Genomic DNA, 23,048 nt, shown 5'->3' with positions numbered 1-23,048 from the left:
TACTACTACCCAAATGGTGTCATTTCCACTATCTAAAAAAAGTAGCAATTGTATTCGATGTTGATCACTTTCTTGGTTAATTGTTATGAAAAACGATGACAATCACGATCTAAATTTTCTTTAATTTTTACAATTATTTTTCCAGTTTCTAGATCCATATGGATATTTTATCAAATTGTTTATTTACAGCTAAATTGTAATTATTATTGGAGTATACTCTGTAGTTTTTGAGGAGTTTTGGCAGCATTGTGGTGGTTTATTTTTTATACTTCCTTTATTAGTTGAAATAAACAATACAGAAAAAAAATTGAATTAAAATACAGGTAACTTTCCAAACACTATGGTGAAATTGAAATTCCGGAAATCAAATTATTAGTGTTTGTCAAACACTTAATTTGAAATTCAAGTTCAGAATTTCAATTTTTACATTTGAAATACAATATTTCAAATGATAAATTCGTATGTCAACCAAACAAACATTAGAATAAGTTGAACCAAATAATGTAAATGTTAATCCCGTACCATTATAATAAACTCTCCTAAAAATGATTTAGATTTAAACACACACATGCCCCCACAAACCCTACAACACAAACTTGACACCTAGTCCAAATTCCTTTAATTTTCTTTCTTTTAAAATAAAGAGCTACCCTCAAAAAAAACAATAGATAAAAAGGGAAACCCCAGCCTAGAAAAGGCAATAAAATAATTTAAAAGTAATAAAAATATAAAAGAATAATAAGCTAAAAAATGCAGCTGTTGCCGTCACCAATGTCCCTTCCTCACCACTCATCAGGCTCAACTGGTGCAGGCTCCCTTCATTTTCCCCCATTTACATATAACCCTTCTTTCTTCTTAATTTCCCCCAAATTAAAAGCAACATAAAAAAAATAAAACCCTAATTTACTTTTCTTCATTGACTTCCGCCATTTTTTACTTTCTCTCTCCTGTTTTAGGTTTATCTAATGGAGATTGTTCTTCAATTTATTCGTATTTCAGTCTTCATGGAATCTCTCCTTATTGGGTAAATCTTTGAATCTCCTTTTAACCTAAATTTTCGTTGTTTTTTCTGAATTCCAGTTCCCCCTTTTTTTGGGGTTTTTTTTATGGATGTGATCAGTTTGATTCGATACTCCTCGCCGAATCTTCATGAGATCCTTTGGTTTGTTCATGTCTTCATTTGATCCTTTTATTTGTCAAATAGATCAATTTTTGTTCCTCTTTTCGAATTACAAACGATGGACTCTGATGTTCTAACCCTGGTTTTCGGCTTTTGTTTTTATTGCGTTTGCCCTAATTTTTATCTGTGAAAAGGAATTTGTTGGTGGTTTTTTGTGATTTGGGGTTTGATTCATTGACAAATATGGAAAAAATAAAGAATTATGATGGGGATTTGTTTTGTTAGTTCTGAAAGATTGAAAACCCTAGATTTGGGGGAAAATAGAAGCGATTAACCAGGGTTAGAGCGGTATATATAGATGATGGGGGAAACTCTATTGACAACTTTATCGATTGAGAATTACCATCCATCTACTGTGTTGTCCATGGATTCGAGCTCCTCGTCTCATGATGAGTCAGAGAGAGATGTGAATCGGTCGGTCCTTCAATCGGGGCCGCCTGATATCAATCTCCCATTATCGGTAGAACTCAGTGTGCTCCCACAATTGTGGAATGATAGCTGTGAGATTTTAGATGTTGGTCTAGGTCCTCAAGTTGTTACTCAGGGTGTGGCAATTGTGAATGTTCCTAAAGTGGGTAGGAAATGTGCGAAACGCGTGGATAGTATATGGGGTGCTTGGTTTTTCTTTAATTACTACTTCAAACCCGTGTTGAAGGATAATTCCAAGTGTAAGATCACGAGAGATAGCAACGGTTGGGGTGGTTTCGACAAGTCTGACTTGAAACTTGATTCTTTCTTGGTACAGCATGATATGGAGAATATCTATATGTGGGTATTCAAAGGGAGGCCTGAGAATTCATTGGGGAAGATGCAGTTGAGAAGTTTCATGAATGGACATTCTAGGCAAGGGGAACGCCCGTTTCCTTTTAGCGTTGATAGGGGATTTGTGCGATCACACAAAATGCAAAGGAAACACTACAGGGGCTTGTCAAACCCGCAGTGTGTTCATGGGATTGAATTGGTTGGCTCACCTGATTTTACAGCCTTAGATGAATGTGAGAGGAAAAGGTGGTTGGAGCTTACAGGGCGGGATACAAACTTCTCAATACCTGAGGAAGCAAGTGATTTTGGTTCTTGGAGGAATCTTCCACCAATGGAGTTTGAGCTAGAACGGCCTACTCTTTCGACAAAGGGTACTCAAAGAAAGGTGATTCCTGATACAGGACTGAATTTTTCAACTCAGGCATTAAGGAATGGTCTCAGTAATGGGGTGGATCTCTCTCATGTTGCTAAGAAACAAAAGAAAGACTTTTACTCTAATGGTTGCATTGACAATGGCTTTCTACAAATTAACTCACATTCTGACAGTATATTGGATGTAGAATCTCATTTGGTAGAACCAGTTTGGTCAAATGAGTTTAGCGGTGTGATGAAGAATGTCTATGGTCCTGTCACAGCTGCAAAAAGCATATACGAGGATGAAAAGGGGTTCTTGATTATTGTTAGCCTACCCTTTGCTGATCCTCAAAGGGTGAGAGTTACATGGAAGAATACTCCTACACATGGAATAGTGAAGGTAGCTTGTGTTAGCACAGCTTGTTCACCACTGATAAAGAGACATGGCAGGACATTCAAACTGTCAGACCCGATGCCAGAGCACTGCCCTCCTGGAGAGTTCATTAGGCAAATTCCTTTGCCTACACGGATTCCAGAAGATGCAAAGCTTGAAGCTTATTGTGATGAAACCGGAACAGCACTTGAGATAATGGTCCCTAAACAACTTGCTGTACTTGAAGAGCATGAAGTCCATGTTTGTCTGCGACCTTCTCCTTGGGTTTGAACTAGTTTTTATTTTGAAGCCGTAATGTAAGAAAATCTTTAGATGTTTACTATGGAACTATCCCAGCATTGATTACTAACTGTATCTCATATAAAAGAAACGCGTTGAAGTTCAGTTGTGTTTTTCTTAATGGTTTTTTTTTCTCCCCTGTTTTTTCGTACCATAATTTTTTGTTCATAATTTGTTGATTCTGATATTGATCAGAAATGAAGTCTGCTTAACTATTTTACAGAATGCAGTTTCAAACAGAATCGGCTTAGAACAGAGTTGTTACCGACTTGTCGGTAGGGCAGCGTTCGTCGATATCTGTTGGGGCTCTACCAATGGTAGGATCCACTGAGATTATTGTTGTTTGTGATATTTTTCAACCATATTTGAACCAACTGGTAGGGCTTATTGTTGCAATAACACCCTGTTCCCTCTTACCAATTCTAAAGGGAATGGCTCTTTCAGAATGGTTAAAGGGGTGGTTATTTATTTTGTATCCTTTTGAATTTAGATTCATGATTCATGGAACATGTTACCCTAATAAGCTTGCACCCCACCCCCTCTCTTTTCAATCCACTTGATTTTGTCTTTTCATTATGTAATGTAACAGCAGATTTATATCTGACTTTCTGTACTACGCCCTGTGGCTGTTACCCTCTCAAGGGAGGCACAGTCAGTAACCTGGAAAAACCATAAAGAAAGTGCAAGCGTTTTGAGCACATTGAGTAAAGGTAGCATTGCAGGCTGCAGTACCCTGAGAATTAGCCCTCTGAGTATTATAACTTAGCAATAGACAATTCCACACAGTCGCTGATATCTGAATCTCTTCAAACGTTTTTTGATGGTGAAAGCTTTTTCTATTTGTCTTAAATAGTGAACTACTTATTGTTTTAAAAACTAACCCTAAAAAAAGAGAACATTAAGCAAACACATAAGTTATCTAAAGCTTGATTGTTTAGCCCAATTAGGTTTAAAATCCGTCATTTGGATGAAAACAATAATAGAATAGACAAATAAAACATAAAAAAAGTGCAAGTATTGAGAGTTAAGTATTCTAGATCACGTTTCTAATATCCTATGTAAAATATCTGAATATGATATATCTCATTTATTGTATCAGTTCAATCAATCAAACATTCTGAAAATCATATCCCGAAAATCTACGAGCTTTATGTCCGATTCGAACGGGTTGTATCATGTCAACTTTTGCCAACTCTAGTTTAACATACTAGGTAGCATGTGATAGATCCTTTAACAAAGTCCACCAAGAGGTCTTATCTTTCCTTCCAAATACCTCTATAAAAAAACAAAGGAATCTCTCCACTATTGTGGGGAGAAACAACTCATATCTATTAATTTATGGTTGATATGTTAAGGTCCAATGCTCAATCATCTTCTCTCCTAAAGTGTATTTAAAAAGTAAGCCATTATCAACTAACAAATAGTGCCATATATATTATAGTGGCCATTGAACTACAAAGTGTTGGGCATATAATTGAATTGAGAAGAATAAGGATGAGTAAAGATTTGGACATCTTCAACTTCAACTACCAAACAGTGGATCAAACTGTTAGTTAAGAAGCAACTGATTGAATTACACTGTTTCTCTGCTACCACTACTACCTAGATTTTTTAGATTGCTTTTTCAGTGGAGTTTTTTGGTTTAGTTGCCATTTTCTCCAGTGTCTCCAACTTGAACTTTTTAACACATATTGGCCCCTATAATTAAATAATACACAAAGTGATCTGTTTCCTAGCAACCGTTTAACACATACTTAATTGTCAAATCATGTTCAATAGTCTGTCAGCTGGGTTGAAGGTGGTGACATACTAACATGTTATCTAACAATTTACTAATTATCAGATGGTTTTTTTTTTTTTTGTTAAAACTAATTAGTGACTTGTGGTTATGATTTTAAATTAAATATGCCATACTCGTTCATTTCTCAACCTACATTGGTAGGAGGAAGTCAAAACGATAGTCTGTTATGCTTTTGTAAAAACATAACAGTAAAAAAATTCAATGAAAATGTACATTTTTTTTAAAGAAATGGTACATGTTTTTAACGAAATGGTACATACTTTTAGCAAAATGGTACAAATTTTATCGAAATGGTAATCTGTTTAACGAAATGTTACTATTTCATTTCTTTAATGAAATGGTACTCTTTTTCAAAGAAATGGTACATATTTTTATCGAAATGGCGATGTGATTGTTTGCTCACACATCACAATATGCCGCCTCACCGAGCTCACATTGGTAGGGTCGGCGATGTACCGATGGTAAATTATTGGTAAGGGCCGTGTGGCGTGTGTTTATCTAAAAAAAATCTTTCGAGGAAAGATTACAAAATTTACATGTTTCAGTCAGAAGTGACAACTATCAACACCTTTTCCCCCTTTTGTTTAACCTGTTGTTTTTCTAGTTTACAGAAAACATATTTGTTTTCCCTTCCCTTGTTTTGTTGTACCTTCCAGTTCGTTAGTTTTGGTAGATACCAATTTGATTTGTGCTACTCCGTATATAAAAGCTACTTACCTCCACTAAATTTTCATTATTCATGAACATATGTGATTCATACATTCATTTGTTTACCTGTTAGTAGAAGACTAAACTATGACTAATTATGTTTTTAAATAAAAAATAAACATGTTATACCCTCGCCCCTTAACAAGTGTTTAGATTTCTCTGGTTTGGTGTCTACCAGCTACAACTCTTATGAGTGAGAATTCTTTCACTCGATTTCATCATTTCCAAGAGTCTGACCTGCATGTATAGTTGACCAGTTTACATGCTAGCTAATTTTATTGTCATGATTGCTGGTCCTCAAGCTCTATTTGAAAACTCTTGTAAAGCATAATTTGTGATCGTTATTTTGGCTCCTCTAGTCCTACGTAACATCTTGCGAATGGTTTAACCGTTTAAGTAGCTAGCAGTAGCACTAGTTCAACCTAGGAATAAGAACTGGCATAAGAGCATCCATAACGAATTAACGATAGGATAGTACTCCTTCCAATTTTGTGCAACTTTCCTTTTGTGGGTGATATGCTCATACTCCTTCCATCCTAAAATATGGAGCATAGACTCTTATTCCCCTATTAAGAGTATCGGTCACATGTGAATACTAGATCCCACAAAGAAAAAATAGAGAGATATTGACTAATATATAAGTTTGGTGGGCATTCAACCTATCACTGGGCTTAGAATAGAACCATGTCAGACTTATATGTGGCCGTTCTCTTCTCCTATTAACACATAAAGTTTTTCATTATTATTAAATACTCCGTCATATTATTATCAACCATTTTTATAACGTTAATAATTATTTTAAAAAATTGGCACATATATTTTGGTATAGACAAATTAGTAGAATAATACATAATACTAGGTATTGGTTATATTATGACTTAAACGGTACCACGGCATGTAAGCCTAAGGTACCTTAGTTAGTGCACAATGCCATACCCCATGTTTAACAATCAAATGATAGTTTTATTTTCTTCTGATATAGCCACCTTTCAAACCCGAACAAAATCCTAACAACGAAGAAGCCGAAGGTGGGAGATAGCCCAAGTTTTCTTTAAAAATGATAAGACTGTATTGAAATGATTGTGTTCATTTTCTCTTCTTATATTGCAAGATAAACTATTGCTTCATTGTTTGATAAAGATGAATAATAATTAATAATCCCTCTTGTAAGGTCACAAGTTTTAGCCTTCGTGTTGACAACAACTATTTAATACGAAGTAGCTTTACAATTTTACGGTAAGAGATAAGGGATCAACATTGAAACAGATCGAGAAACATAAAGTACTCCTAAATTTCCTTGGATTCAAAAGCAATAAAAACAAAATGACTGGAACATACCGAAAATATTCAACATATTCAGAACTCTAGTGATAATAGAAGCAGCATATATAGCTCATCCAAAGGACGAACAAAGCTGCATTTAAGCAAAAATTTAAATGGGAACACTAAAAATATTGTTTCTAACAGACAGGAAACGAAACCAAACATCTTTCTAACTGCCCAACATGACAGAAAATTTAGTCAACCTCCTCAATCTTAGGTCCAGGGCCGCTGCTTGCACCAGCAGAGGGGACCTCATCATCATCCATGGGCACACCACCGGCTTCACCACCAGCACCTTGGTACATCTTAGCAATGATGGGGTTGCAAATACTCTCCAGCTCCTTCATCTTATCTTCAAACTCATCAGCCTCAGCAAGCTGGTTGCTTTCAAGCCAGTTGATTGCATTGTCAATGGATTCCTCAATCTTCTTCTTATCAGCTTCTGATATCTTGGAGCTGATCTTCTCATCCTTAACAGTGTTCCTCATGTTGTAGGCGTAGTTCTCTAGAGCATTCTTTGACTCCACCTTCTTCTTGTGCTCCTCATCTTCAGATTTGTATTTCTCAGCCTCTTGGACCATCTTCTCAATCTCTTCCTTTGAGAGTCTACCCTTGTCATTTGTAATGGTGATCTTGTTCTTCTGCCCTGTGGTTTTATCCTCAGCAGACACGTTCAAGATACCATTGGCATCGATATCGAAGCACACAGTAATCTGAGGGACTCCTCTTGGAGCTGGAGGAATGCCAGAAAGTTCGAATTTTCCTAGCAAGTTGTTGTCCCTGGTTCTTGTTCTTTCACCCTCGTAGACTTGGATCAACACACCAGGTTGATTGTCAGAGTATGTTGAGAACACTTGTTCCTTCTTGGTTGGGATGGTTGTGTTCCTGGGGATCAACACTGTCATGACACCACCGGCTGTTTCCAAACCCAGGGAGAGAGGGGTGACATCCAGAAGCAAAAGATCCTGCACCTTCTCATTGCCCTCACCACTTAGGATAGCGGCTTGAACAGCTGCCCCGTAAGCAACAGCTTCATCAGGGTTGATGCTTTTGCAGAGCTCTTTGCCATTGAAGAAATCCTGCAACAACTGCTGGACCTTGGGAATTCTAGTGGATCCACCAACAAGAACAACATCATGTACTGTGCTCTTGTCCATTTTCGCATCTCTCAAACACTTCTCAACTGGCTCCATACACTTCCTAAACAAATCCATGTTCAACTCTTCAAAACGAGCACGAGTAATGGTTGTGTAGAAATCAACTCCCTCGAAAAGAGAATCAATCTCAATTGTTGTTTGAGCGGTGGATGAGAGAGTCCTCTTTGCTCTTTCACAAGAAGTCCTCAACCTTCTAAGAGCTCTAGGGTTGCCACTGATATCCTTCTTGTGCTTCCTCTTAAACTCTTGCACAAAGTGGTTCACCATTCTGTTATCGAAATCTTCACCACCAAGATGGGTGTCTCCAGCGGTGGCTTTAACTTCAAATATACCCTCTTCAATAGTGAGGAGAGAAACATCAAAGGTACCACCACCGAGATCGAAGATCAAAACATTCTTCTCACCAACACTGGTTGCTTTCTTGTCAAGACCATAAGCAATGGCAGCTGCAGTAGGCTCGTTAATAATTCGCATGACATTCAAACCAGCAATAACTCCAGCGTCTTTTGTGGCTTGACGTTGAGAATCATTGAAGTAGGCAGGAACAGTCACAACTGCGTTCTTTATTGTTAAACCAAGGAAGGCCTCTGCGATTTCTCTCATCTTAATGAGAACCATAGATGAAATCTCTTCAGCGGCAAACTCTTTATCTTCACCCTTGTATGAGACCACAATCATAGGCTTGTCACCAGCACCAGGGATAACCTTGAATGGCCAGAGTTTCATGTCACTCTGAACTGAAGCATCACTGAATCTTCTACCAATCAACCGCTTAGCATCTGTTTCAGCAAAAGACGTAAGAAATACAGGAATTAAATCCCAAACACACAAGAAATACAGGAACTAAACTACGGAGTAGTTGTGCACAGACTAGTCTACAGCCATTCAACTCCAATTCAGAATCCATAACAACTTATCAGCGTTAATGTACATCAGCTCTCCAAATACAATACTCAGATCAGAAAAACATTGTTAAATACACCTAGAACGACATAACTACATAACTGGACATACTATACAGTAATAAACTCAAATATGAATAAATTAATGTATTAATTAAAATCAATACCACATGATTTAAGATGCTGTGGATACATAAATAAGTTAATAGACCACATGATTAACTATACATTAAATAAGTTAATAGACCACATGATTAACAGGAATTAAATCAATACCATATGTTTATCATTGATTTCAAATGCTAAAAATACACTGAACAATAAAATTGATTAATTAACACATGATTGACTTGATGTGGCATGCTAAACACTTGCTAATTCCATTCATACTACGAAGTACAAACATATACACGCATCGAGGAAACGTTATATGTTAATCTGACTACAAGACATTTAAGCTACGAAAAAGAGCCTTCATACTCTATAGTTTATTCATAAAATCGGGTCATCAAATCTAATACTACTCCATAATAAACCTAGACAGATAAATGTAAATTGTACTCGTACTATTCAATATCGGACAAATGAATACACTAGATTGCAGAACAAGCTATTCAAAACAATCAAATCTCAACAAATTTATGCAAAACAGAGGATAAATGAAGCAGTGTATTCCACAAATCATCATTCAAATAACAGAATCGCAATAAAACATACATGAAAATTCGGAACCTTACGAAAACATCAACGTAACATCAAATCGCAATAACATCAACAGATCTGAAACAAAAGTAAAAGAGAGGAGAGAAAAAACTCACCAAATACGGTGTTGATAGGGTTCATAGCGACCTGATTCTTCGCAGCATCACCGATCAACCTCTCGGAATCAGTGAAAGCGACGTAAGATGGCGTCGTCCTGTTACCCTGGTCATTAGCAATGATTTCAACACGGTCGTGCTGCCATACTCCGACGCACGAGTAGGTCGTGCCGAGATCGATACCGATCGCCGGACCTTCGCCTTTACCGGACATTGTACTCGCTAGATTTTACAACAAGAATTTGAGAGGGAGAAATCAGGGTTTGGTTACTGCAAAATTGAGGAAGAATATAATGAGTGGAATTAGGGTAAGGAGAAGGGGCGTTTAAATAGGAAGCGGAGGAAAAGGGAAGTTTGTTGGGTTCTAGAATGTTCTGGGTTGCTAATTTTCAGCCTAGGAATGAAGGGCGGTGGGAAAAGGCTTAGCGAGGAAGGAGCATACAGCTGTTTAGCGTTTGTATTTTTCCTTTTTTTTCTTTTTCCTTTAGTCATTTACATGCTCCTCTAGTGATGCGACTTTGGCGGTTTCCTTAACTGCTTTGATTTGAAATTTTGAATCTCCAACCTTTAAAAATAGAAATAAAGTGTTAACAGAGTATCTAAACAAATAAAAACATTTGTAAGGCACAAACTTTTCAGAAAGACCGACCTATGATAATATATTGTGCAGCGGTTTAAAAGAGGAAGGTTATTTACACATGTTCTGTTCTTTTAGTTACCCTTATTGATGTTATAAGTTTTCTTTATTGTAGTTATAAGTTACCTTATTTTCAAGGCTATTAGCTCAAATGGTAAAGCAATGTACAATATTGTACATAGTGTGGGGTCAAGCTCCACGTAGCCTACTACTTATATTACACTTGTGTATATTTTTATGGTTGGTGTTGTATTGGTCATAGTAATAACTTGTAACAAGCATATCACTTTTGATCAGGGTCACATCATTGTTTCTTGTTGGGGGCGTATATTTCAATGATTAAGGTCACATTTATCCTTGAATAAGATAACTTTAGTACTCGAATAAGGTCACTTATATCTTTGGTATGGTTCACTTTTATATTTAGATGTACAGTAAAATACCGTAGATCGGGGGCACACAAAAGTTTTTGTTTGTAGGTCTTGTAAATCGTAATAACTCGATTAGTTTCCGTGCACGCGCGGATATTTGAAAAATATTATTTTGTCAATTTTTTATAAAATATTTAATTGAAATATTTATTCCTTAAAAAGCCAATGCGTAATTAATAAATCTGAAACATACCAATTTAATTATCTAACATAAAATTTTCTCCCTACTATGTATTATATATGTTATATGTTGAACACGATAATTTGACAATAATATTTGATATGCTTAATATGTTATTTTGACCAAAATATTGAATAAATATATTTTGTGTAATTGATATGTCGATTTGACTAAAATATCGCCAAAATCGTCTAATACTATAATATTCTATATTCTTATACGAAGTATTTTTTTTTCATACGTAACATTTTATACAAAAGGAAAGAAAAGAAAATAATTAATAAAGTAGATTTTTTTTTAGGAAAAAGTTTTTTGGCGGGAAAATTTTGCACCAGGAAATGACATGTGTCATTCCTGGTGTTTGTTTTAGTATAATGTAATAAATAAATCTTAGAGCTGCACAAGGGTCCAAATCCGTTGGACCAGAATTGAAATCAAAAAAATTTGTGGATCGAAGACCGGATCGAAAAATATTTCGGTCAGGACCGAACTGAAAACTTTTCCGGTTTGTTCTTAGACCGAATTGGACCGAAATTATTGGATATGCCTCTATGGCTGTACAATTTTCCAGATTATTTATTTCTAAACAAAATACAGTTAGAAAAATCTTTCAAATATTATTTCTCCACTTAGGGATGGATATAAAAGACCAAACAGTAGGAAAAACAACATAAAAAAACACATGATTTTAATGCACTATAGAAGATTAATGATTTATTTAATATAACCTGGTCCACCGGTCCGGACCGGAAAATTTCGAATTTTGGACCGGACCGGATCGGACCGGAAACCTGGAAACCAAAATTTTAAGGACCGAAACCGCAAAACAATCTAAAATCGGCCCGGTTCTGACCTATTTTCCGGTCCGAACATATTTTTTAACACCCCTACTTGTGTAACAAGATTAGAAACGATTAATTTTTAGCGGTTGAATAATATGTAAAGGTGAATATTAGCGGGTAACGGTTAGTGCTAAAGTAGCGGGTAACTAATACAGAGTTTAAATGTTCAATCTAATCTAATCGGAAAAGAAATAAAAATTTGAAAACGAAATTCAGTCTAATCTACGAATTGTTTCTGATTCTCTAATCTAATTCTAAATATCCTGCGCTATTCTCTATCATAGTTGTTATTCTACCTCGCCCATTACAAATTAGAAGTTCGTTATCGAATTCGTTCTTCGGCATTTATGTTCTTCTTTTTGGTTCAAGGGAGCATCTGCGATTAGAGGATATAGAGAATAGCGCAGCAGGATTTGTTTTATGTTTTTCTGATTTTGATTTTTGTTGGTTTTCCTATTATAGATTTTGGAGTTGGGTTCTTCGTGAGTATAGAATAGAAGCAGCAGCAACAACAAAGGGCGAAAAACATCAGAATTTGGGTAAATTAGAGAGAGATTAGAGCCACCAGAATTCGAATTTGTAGTTTAGATTTTCGATTTTAGGTATTAAACTCTCAAAATTTCATATTCTCTTCTTCAATTTTTTGGGTTTTGTTCTTGAATTTTCAGATTTGTTGTTCTTCAATTTCGGGCTTCAAATTCAATTATATTTGTTAGCTAGAGTTAATTAGAGGCAATTAGAGGTTAATATTAACGGAGTTAACGACCGTTAGTCATTAAAGATATTCAAGGGAATTTTGTGCATTTTTTTTAAGAAATAGGGGTATATTATGTAATTTGAAACGCGCGGGCGTATTTGGTGCATTTCGTGAAACCTCAGGGGCATTTCATGAAAAACCCGTATTTTTATTGATTGAGAAAAGCTATTCAACCTTTACCTCCACCACTAACCGGTACTATACTAAACACTTACAAATTTTACAAGTAACGCTACCTGCTACCTAAAACACTACCGCCGAACACGCCCTAAATAAAAAAGAGAAGCTAAAGAATTAATGAAACTAAATCTTTCTTCGTTTGTCTTATTTTCACTTATTTTAGGAAAAATAAGTTCAAACGAATTAAGTTTAGATAAGTTAAGAATAAATGAATATTATTCATGTATAATTATAACTAAAAATAAGTTTTGACAATTTCATATATGTTCAGTTAAATTCAGAAAAACAAGTGAAATTCAGGTGAATATACTCCCTCCGTATTGTAAAAAGATATACACTTTGACCGGTACGTAATTTTAGGAAAGTGGTTGAATTTATTAAAATAAGATGAAAATGTAGTAGTGAGTGAATTATTTATTTAATAAAAAGATGATGTGATAAGTGTGAGGATCACAAGAAAGATAAAAATATTAATATAGTGGGAAGTGGGGACCAAAACATGTCAAAAAAGAAAAGTGAATCTCTTTTTAAAATACATATATTTAAGGAAAGTGTATCTCTTTTTAAAATACGGAGGGAGTATGACATTGCTTTGCTATATTATGAGCAATAGTAACCGTGTCTTGATCCACCTTGAGAAAGCCACATTGTGTAACAAAATAATTAACATTCTTTATACCCTTTATGTTGTGTTTGGAAATCGGGTTAATGTGAAAATGTGAGGAAAAATAAAACTACGAAAATCTATATAGAAAAGTAAATCTGAATAAATGTGTGGAAAGCTCTAAATTTTAATCTGCTTGGCTAATTATTATGGAAAATGAAAGTATTACATATTTTACACATGTTTGCACAGTAAACAGAGAAAGGAAAAAAATGAGTTTTGAATAATTAAAACGATTAATAAATGAAAGAGATATCTTAATTTTAAAATGAGAAAGCCGTAAATTGATATTGATTCTAAACAAAAACATACTTTAAGGTAGTAAATTACAAAAAACTTTAATAGGATAGTAAATAAATAAAAAATGATGTATTTTTAAGGTAGTAATTACCAAAATTTTCTTTCATTTACCTCATTTTTCTATTTAAATAACCAAACAAACTAAAATTAAGAATTTGCCTATATCTACAATTTTATACAATTTTTCTCATTAAACTAGAGTTGCCAAAACACACAGTCAATAATCATCATGTGCCCTTTCAACTTTCAAGGTAGCCCAATAGCCCATCTTATAATCTCCATTTCCAACCAATAAATGTTACTGTAATTTTTTTGGGTAGGGAGCAGCTCCAGTCCAGTTACAAATTTGCGCCTCTTATTGGCTGAAGCGTGCCATTTTATTTGGCAAAAGCCCAACCCATGATCAACTCAAATCAAACATGTTTAGAAATAGGGAAGATGCTGTCCAAGTTCCATTATAGGCAACATTTCCAGTTCATTCTTTCTCATAAACCTCCAGGAGCAAGTAAGGCCCTATTCTTTAGAGCTGAACTGAACTGAACTGAACTGAACTAAACTGAATGCTCCTAAACTGAACTTAACTGAACTTAACTGAACTTAACTTAACAGAATATATTACCGAAATAAATAATAAATAATAAATAATAAATAATAAATAATAAATAATAAATAATAAATAATAAATAATAAATAATAAATAATAAATAATAAATAATTAATAATTAATAATTAATAATTAATAATTAATAATTAATAATTAATAATTAATAATTAATAATTAATAATTAATAATTAATAATTAATAATTAATAATTAATAATTAATAATTAATAATTAATAATTAATAATTAATAATTAATAATTAATAATTAATAATTAATAATTAATAATTAATAATTAATAATTAATAATTAATAATTAATAATTAATAATTAATAATTAATAATTAATAATTAATAATTAATAATTAATAATTAATAATTAATAATTAATAATTAATAATTAATAATTAATAATTAATAACTAATAACTAATAATTAATAATTAATAATTAATAATTAATAATTAATAATTAATAATTAATAATTAATAATTAATAATTAATAATAAATAATTAATAATTAATACTCCCTCCATTTCTTTTTGATCTTCCTGTTTCTATAAATGTCGTTTCTATTTGATCTTCCTGTTTCTATTTTGGGACATGACTTTTTACCATAAATTTCCCCACCATCCCTTATTTAATTCATTCACATTTCCCTATTCACCCACCCAACCCCACTTTTATGATTTTTTATTACTTTCATAAAAATATCTTCTCTCTCCTTCATTTCTTTATTACTTTCTTCATTTATTTATTATTTTCTCTTACACCCAATCATTACTCTTACACCCAATCATTAAAAGATTCCAATTTCTTAATTTCCACCCAAAACTCCAAACAGGAAGATCAAAAAGAAACGGAGGGAGTAATAAATAATAAATAATAAATAATAAATAATAAATAATAAATAATAAATAATAAATAATAAATAATAATAATAATAAATAAATAATAAATAAATAATAAATAATAAATAATAAATAATAAATAATAAATAATAAATAATAAATAATAAATAATAAATAATAATAATAAATAATAAATAATAAATAATAAATAATAAATAATAAATAATAAATAATAAATAATAAATACTACCTCCGTTCCTTAATGTTCTTTACGCTTACTATTTGCACGGACTCCAATGCAATATTTAACGACTTATATATCCATTTCCGTATGTGAAAAAATTATAAAAACTTGATATTTTGAAAATACATAATGAGATCAATCTAACAAGATCTTACATGATAACATTTTGATGTATATAACAGTGAGAATTCACGGTCAAAGTTTTCACACTTTAGACACATATTCCAAAGCGTAAAGAACATTAAGGAACGGAGGTAGTAATAAATAATAAATAATAAATAACTAATAACTAATAACTAATAACTAATAACTAATAACTAATAACTAATACTACCTCCGTTCCTTAATGTTCTTTACACTTTGAAATATGTGTCCAAAGTATAAAAACTTGTAGCGTGAATTCTCACTGTTATATACATCAAAATATTTCATGTAAGATCTTATTAGATTGGTCTTGTTATGTATTTTCAAAATATCAAATTTTTATATTTTTTCACATACGAAAATAGATATATAAGCGGTTAAATATTGCATTGGAGTTCGTGCAAATAGTAACCGTAAAGAACATTAAGGAACGGAGGTAGTAACTAATAACTAATAAATAATAAATAATAAATAATAAATAATAAATAATAAATAATAAATAATAAATAATAAATAATAAATAATAAATAATAAATAATAAATAATAAATAATAAATAATAAATAATAAATAATAAATAATAAATAATAAATAATAAATAATAAATAATAAATAATAAATAATAGAATGCTAGCTACTGCTACAAGAGAAGATTTTTTCTAAATAATAAATAATAAATAATTAATAATTAATAAATAATAATTAAAATTAATAAATACTACCTCCGTTCCTAAAAGTTCTTTACGCTTTCCGTTTTAGTCCGTTCCTGAAAGTTCTTTACACTTCTACTTTATTCCATTTTTACTCTTATTTGGCCCACCATAACTTAACCACTCACAATACTTTAATATTAGTTTCCACCCACTCACATTGGTGGACAATTTATAGCCACTCATTTTCCATTTGTTACCCCACCATCACATGTTCACCAAAATTCCTTAATTACCGTGCAAATAGTAACCGTAAAGATCATTTAGGAACGGAGGTAGTAATTAGTAATTAATAATTAATAATTAATAATTAATAATTAATAATTAATAATTAATAATTAATAATTAATAATTAATAATTAATAATTAATAATTAATAATTAATAATTAATAATTAATAATTAATAATTAATAATTAATAATTAATAATTAATAATTAATAATTAATAATTAATAATTAATAATTAATAATTAATAATTAATAATTAATAATTAATAATTAATAATTAATAATTAATAATTAATAATTAATAATTAATAATTAATAATTAATAATTAATAATTAATAATTAATAATAATAATTAATAATTAATAATTAATAATTAATAATAATAATTAATAATTAATAATTAATAATTAATAATTAATAATTAATAATTAATAATTAATAATTAATAATTAATAATTAACAATTAATAATTAATAATTAATAATAAATAATTAATAATTAATAATTAATAATTAATAATTAATAATTAATAATTAATAATAAATAATAAATAATAAATAATAAATAATAAATAATAAATAATAAATAACAAATAATTAATAACAAATAATTAAGAATTAATAATTAATAACTAATAATTAATAATAAATAATAATAATTAATAATAAATAATAAATAATAAATAATACTAATTAATAAAAATAATAATAAACTATATTAATTATTAATAAATATTTAGTTATAAATAATAATAATAATAATAATAAGTAATATAATAATATAAGTATAAATAATAAGTAATATAATAATATAATAATATAAATAATAAATTAAATTGAATTGAATTGAATTAAACTGAACTGAACTTAATGCTCCTGAACTGAACTGAACAGAACAGAACAGAACAGAACAGAACTGAATGCTCCTGAACTGAACTGAACTGAATGCTCCTGAACTGAACTGAACTGAACTGAATTGAACTGCCAAATAAGTCCTGAAGCTGAAATTAAGCCAAAAAGAACAGGGCCTAAGCAACCTGATTTCAGACATAACCTAAAATTAATCTTATTACAACCACAAAATGTAAAAAGAATAATCAAGAATTTACGCCTGGGATAATCCTGTATCTCAAAAGATAACTTAGAAAATATAGTAAAACAATTTACATTCAGGATAATCCTGTATCTCAAAAGATAAGACTTAGAAATATAGTCATGCCTGCAACAACAAAAGTTTCAGATTCACCAAATGAGCATACATCATGGTTCTAAATATCGAATGTGGCTGCGCTTCAACCAAGGTTTAATACCATGTCCAATATGCCATATATTCAAAGTTAACCATTAGAGGGAGGGAAGAAACAGAGTAGAGGCAGGCCATTATCATCTTCAGCTCAATATTCAGCTTCAGATCCATATCCAAATTCACATTCAGATTCAGATCCAGATCCAGATCCATATCCATATCCATATTTAGACATGACATTCTTGGTAATACACTCTATCTTCCCATCAATCCTCCTTTTCTCAAAGAAATTTACAAGCTTGGTATCGTCCTTGGCGCTTCCCTGGTTTTCAATCCATACTGTCTTCAGAGAGTGTCGCCAACAATTGATAGAGGATTTCCAGCAACCACATTTTTTCTTGCCTTTCAATGGCTTCTCATACAGAAACTGAAATGCAAAACCAAAACCAATGACCAACACTTACACAGCCCAAGGTACTTATATCATGATATTACCCAAATTTAAAATGTTTTAACCAGTGAGCCAAATTAGCTGCATTCATTAAGTTGCATTCTCAACGTTCAAAGAATATATGCTGAAAGTACACTTTTCTCTGCTCTTAAACCTATTTTTCTCATAAACACCTCAAACACATGCAAAGATAGACAATTAGACAGTAAATTTGTTACATGGTGGAGGGCCAGCTATTTGAAGCCAAGTACACTTAAAAAAAATTGCCAAGATAACATGCAGAGAATCTCGGGTTGCATAAATAGACAACAGGCATAGAAAGATATAAAGCGAAATCAATATTTTTACTACTCAAAATTGCTAAAATTGGGCGAAGCCAGCTTACCGTTCACTAAACATAAAAGTAAGAGCAACAAGGAAATAAAGTAATCAACCTTCTAGAGTAACTTGCCCAGGAAATATACGGCTATCCTGGTTTTTATACGTACATGTTAACCCTTAACCAAACACGCAAACAACAATCTATCATAAGCAAGTTCATATAATATGTTATACTCGCCAATACCATCATAGGAAATCAAAGAAACAAATTTCTCATTTCACTACATTGGGATATCTGAAGTCTTATGTTTCAAAACATATGGTCCTATCTCCTATACAGCTATACTTTAAACATAAACTTTCCTCATGTTGACATTCAACTCAAGGCCATAGCTTTTGAGACTATGATTTTGACAGTCACGCTTTTACAATCCAAAGAATGCAACAACAAAACAAGTCCAACACCCAGAAAAACTCTAACATCTTGCCACACTCCAAGCCATTATAGAGAAAAGAGAAGAAAAAAAAAATGAACCCCAAATTTTGCATCAACATGACTCCCAGAAAAGCAAAATACTCTGCACAATAATAAACTTCTGTGTAGCTTTCAGAAATTTAAATTCCCAACAAGATAAAACATGCAACTTCCTTATTCTCATGCTTGAGCATAGGTACTTGCAATATTCTTAGACGAAAAAACGATTTGGAGATATGCTTTTTCTCCTAGTTCCTTTTAGGTTCCATCCCGATGTCGATTGCTGCTTGCCTGCTCCAGGTTTTAACTTTTCATTTCAAAAACTCATAAGAACTTCAGATGTTATGCTTTTATGAATAATACATCACACGAAATAAAATTCAGTCTAAATGAACAAGCAAAGGCAACACTATTTAGCGAAGTTAATTGAAGAGCTACGTTGTTGTTCTATATAGGTCATAGGGAAAATTTCATACAACTTTCACAATCATTAATTCATCATATCCTAGATAATCTACAGAAAGGAAAAAAAAAAGTATGTCATTTTCCTTCTGCAAATATTAATTACCCTACACGTGAATTTTGGCAGTAAATAATTGCTCAAACAAAAAACTTACACTAACCATAACACAAAAACTTACACTAGCAAAACTACCTGTAACCAAAGGGAAACTGCATAAAAGATGCATATTAGTGGTGAGAAGTACCTTAATCGACTTGCAACCTGAACAATCATCTCTAGATATGGATATAGACTCTGGACAAGGAGCAAGCCACAGCAGAGACTCAACAACTTCAACAGGAGACTTGAGACCTGACAGTCGAAACTCAACCCTCAAATTCTTGACGGCATGCAGGGGAGGGGAGGACTTTGTCTTTACTGATTCTGGAATAATGACATACTGTTGTTGATACCATGACAAGCATGACCAATAATAAATGTCAGTAAAGATCTGATTCATAACATTGCAATGTAGCAGACTAGCTGAAAACAAATTGTAAAAAGACGCAAGTCAGCAAGTGAAATCTTTTCTTTTCTCCATAAAGAGTCTGCTTGCGGGTGAGGGGGAGAAAACATTTGGTTTACCTTATCAGAAGCAACTTCGATTGTTAAACTTTCAGTGTGACTTAGCTTTGCAAGTAACTTGATCAGTCCATTAAACCACTTATCATTTCTGAAGTCGGGTTTTAGGCTAAGGCTAGCATGTGTCAATTTTAGAGCTGGACCCTTGGACATAAAGGATATGGGATCTTCTCCCATGTAAGTGAAGAACTTTAGATTAGGAGTTGAAGCTCTAACCCTTACCAACTCCCTACAGTTATGAAAAACTAAATTGACCAGGTGTTGACAATAGATCTCAGCATATCCTAAATTATCACAGTTTTGTAGAAACAATTTTTCAAGGAACGGAGACTTCTCTAGTAAGACTTCCAAGTCATTATCGTCCAGATGAGAGCAATTTAATTCCAGATGTTTCAAACTCTTGCAATCCTCAACCTCCATGCAACATGTATTACAACTAGATTCACCATCAGTATACATATACCTAAACTCAAGAAGATTGGGTGCATCGATCTTAATCACTTTCACATCATCACCATGCTCAACATCCACCTTCTCAAGTTTAGATAGGCCGACTATTTCCAGTGTTTTCAATCCATCACAGTTCTTTAAAGTGAAACTCTTGATATTAATGCAGCTAGCAAGTAAAGTTTTCACTTCCATCTTATTCAAGCAGACATCTTCAAGACTAAGCTCCTGTAAAGAAGGCAGCTTGTTGTCCATCAGTGAAGTAAAACTCAGCTCACATTTTTGCAATTTCAATTTCGTAACCGAATTGGCAGTAAGAACACTTTCAGGGAAAACATATCTAGGACCTCGCTGCCCACCAATCTTCAATTCTAGCTCTTTAACACCACGTCTAACAGCACCATCAAGCCAATGATCCACACGAGAATTCATATCATTTCTGAAACCCGGCACACAGAGTTTAACCTTCTCAAGGCCTGAACTGGACCCGAAAACTCGATCAAGAAAAGCATAAAAACCCTCCCTCGTCCTAATAATCAACTCTCTCTTCACTCTGGAAGCATCATCACCATCTTTATCAAAATCAGGTAGGTAATCGTCCATCACCGAACGATGAAGATAAAAGCTATTCAAATCCAAATTGGGGAGCCAAGTAGGCACTCCCCGCCAACTGCTCGACAAAATGCTATTTCTAACAGCATCTTTAGTTTCCAAAAATGAAAGTATGTGTGCCCTAATTGATTCTGGCAATTCAGAAATTCTATCTGAATTACTCTCTGAATGAAGCTTCCTGCTCATTTCCATCTTTATCTAATACAAAGAGTTTAACGAAGCGTAAGCAACTAAATTGTGCATAAATTACTCAAAACTGTGAAATTGACGGCATGGAATTATGCGACTCAGAATTGTTATTGCTTATTGAATTTGAAGAACAATGAGAATGATGAAATTGTGGATTAATTGCAGAAATAAATGTAAATTAGGGTTTACCTGAGAAATGGGGAATCTTCAATTTCAAACCCTAGAATCTGCTTTGCTCATATCCTGTGCAAGGGTGCAACTGTGTTTAGCGGGAGAACTGAGAAGTGAAGTGACTATAGAGTTGAAAATAGTGAATTTCACACCTTATGAATTATTTTTTAAAATAGGAAAAATTACTTTAAATAATCCAACCTTTGGACGATTTTTCGTTAATAATCCAACTTTTGAATTATTATCTAATAATTTAACCTTTATACCCCGTTAACTTTTATTGAACCCAGATGACTAGATACCGGATTAGACGGTCAACTTTTAATTTTTTTTTTTCTTCTGCCTTCCTCTTCTTTCTGCTGCCTCCATAGCCTTAGCTGATATTTCTTCCCTTCTAGCCTTTTTTGAGAATTTATTTGTTTGATTTAAAATAATGGCATGCAAAATTCCACTGGTTTTTATAATTATATCACAAATTTGAATTTAGAGAAAATTAAGAAAAAAAACTAAAAAAAAAGAAGGGGAAGCAGAACATGAAGCTTTAAGCCATGGTAGGAATCTTCAAATTGCAGCCTTAAACTTCAAGATATAATTGTTCGGATTGGAGTTGTAGCAAGTCATAATTTATCAATTATCTTATCTAAGAGGTAAAAGAATGATTTCCAACGAAATTTGGGAGGTTTCAACTAATTTTTCCTTTCTCTAATTTCGGCTTGTCAATGTCAGCCACCCTAACCCACCATTTTCTTCGACGAATTCTGGTAGAGAACACCCACAAGCCCCGTTTCATTTATTTATTTCTGAAAATACCCATCCCCTCTTTATTGTTTATACTGGCACCGCTGCATTGCCTTACCCATGGTTCGATCTTCTCCTATGCTAACCCCCTTCTCTCTCTCCTCTTTGTTTTATCTATGTGCGTGTGAATTTTGGGAAAAAAACGTTCAAGTATTCATCCCATTTGATGAAAGTAGGAGGAAGGAGGAGGGGAGAGGGGATATTGGTCGGTAGAAGGAGGGAAAAGAGAGCATCGCGAGGAGGAAGGAAAGAACAAAAAAAATTAAAAGGAGCAAAGGAAAATAATTATTTTAAAAAAATAAAATTGTAACGAATGGTTGTATGACACGTATGCAGGTTACCTATTGTATAGAATTGGTGACCGGTTGGGTGCAATAAAAGATAATGGTATACAAAGGTTGGATTATTAGATAATAATCAAAAGGTTGGATTATTAACAGAGAATCGTCTAAAGGTTGGATTATTTAAAGTAATTTTTCCTTTAAAATAACCATTTTAAACTTTCTCCCTTAGTCCGTTAAGGTTATCACCAGTTCACCGCACATTTTTAACTTCCATCAAAACCGTTGTTAGTGGGGCCCACACTCAACGATTTTTTAAATTTTCCCTCTTTTCTTCCTTCCTTCTTCCTCCAATTCACCTGTTCCTCCATTAACAAATCTTGCTCAATATTATTTTTATCCAAATCCCTCAATTTAATCAATTTCTCTTCCAATTTTCCAAGTAATTTTAATTAGCTATCAAATTAACATCTTGTTAACATCTTTTATGAACATTCTTGATGCTATTTCCACACCCCCACAGAC

General features: G+C 32.6%; 3 protein-coding genes across 3 annotated transcripts; 1 reads left to right on the top strand and 2 right to left on the bottom strand.

Annotated features, from left to right (window-relative positions):
- The first annotated feature begins 763 nt into the window (after positions 1-763).
- Positions 764-3,090, top strand: LOC110792095 (uncharacterized). The gene has a single exon (XM_021996907.2). The coding sequence runs from the start codon at positions 1,479-1,481 to the stop codon at positions 2,958-2,960; it is 1,482 nt and encodes a 493-aa protein (XP_021852599.1). The 5' UTR covers positions 764-1,478; the 3' UTR covers positions 2,961-3,090.
- Positions 3,091-6,760: 3,670 nt separating this feature from the next.
- On the bottom strand, positions 6,761-10,139 carry LOC110792094 (heat shock cognate 70 kDa protein 2). Its single transcript, XM_021996906.2, has 2 exons — positions 9,679-10,139; positions 6,761-8,737 (listed from the first exon to the last, which is right to left on the bottom strand). The coding sequence occupies exons 1-2, from the start codon at positions 9,890-9,892 to the stop codon at positions 6,996-6,998; spliced, it is 1,956 nt and encodes a 651-aa protein (XP_021852598.1). The 5' UTR covers positions 9,893-10,139; the 3' UTR covers positions 6,761-6,995.
- Positions 10,140-17,565: 7,426 nt separating this feature from the next.
- Positions 17,566-21,613, bottom strand: LOC110792093 (FBD-associated F-box protein At1g66310). The gene is made up of 4 exons (XM_021996905.2): positions 21,463-21,613; positions 20,029-21,282; positions 19,649-19,843; positions 17,566-18,121 (listed from the first exon to the last, which is right to left on the bottom strand). The coding sequence occupies exons 2-4, from the start codon at positions 21,274-21,276 to the stop codon at positions 17,843-17,845; spliced, it is 1,722 nt and encodes a 573-aa protein (XP_021852597.2). The 5' UTR covers positions 21,277-21,282; positions 21,463-21,613; the 3' UTR covers positions 17,566-17,842.
- Positions 21,614-23,048: the final 1,435 nt, after the last annotated feature.

This window comes from Spinacia oleracea, chromosome 1 (genome assembly GCF_020520425.1).
Source record: "Spinacia oleracea cultivar Varoflay chromosome 1, BTI_SOV_V1, whole genome shotgun sequence".
Taxonomy (NCBI): Eukaryota; Viridiplantae; Streptophyta; class Magnoliopsida; order Caryophyllales; family Amaranthaceae; genus Spinacia; species Spinacia oleracea.
Note: the sequence above shows the minus strand (reverse complement) of the source record. Positions and strands in the feature narration are given on the sequence as shown.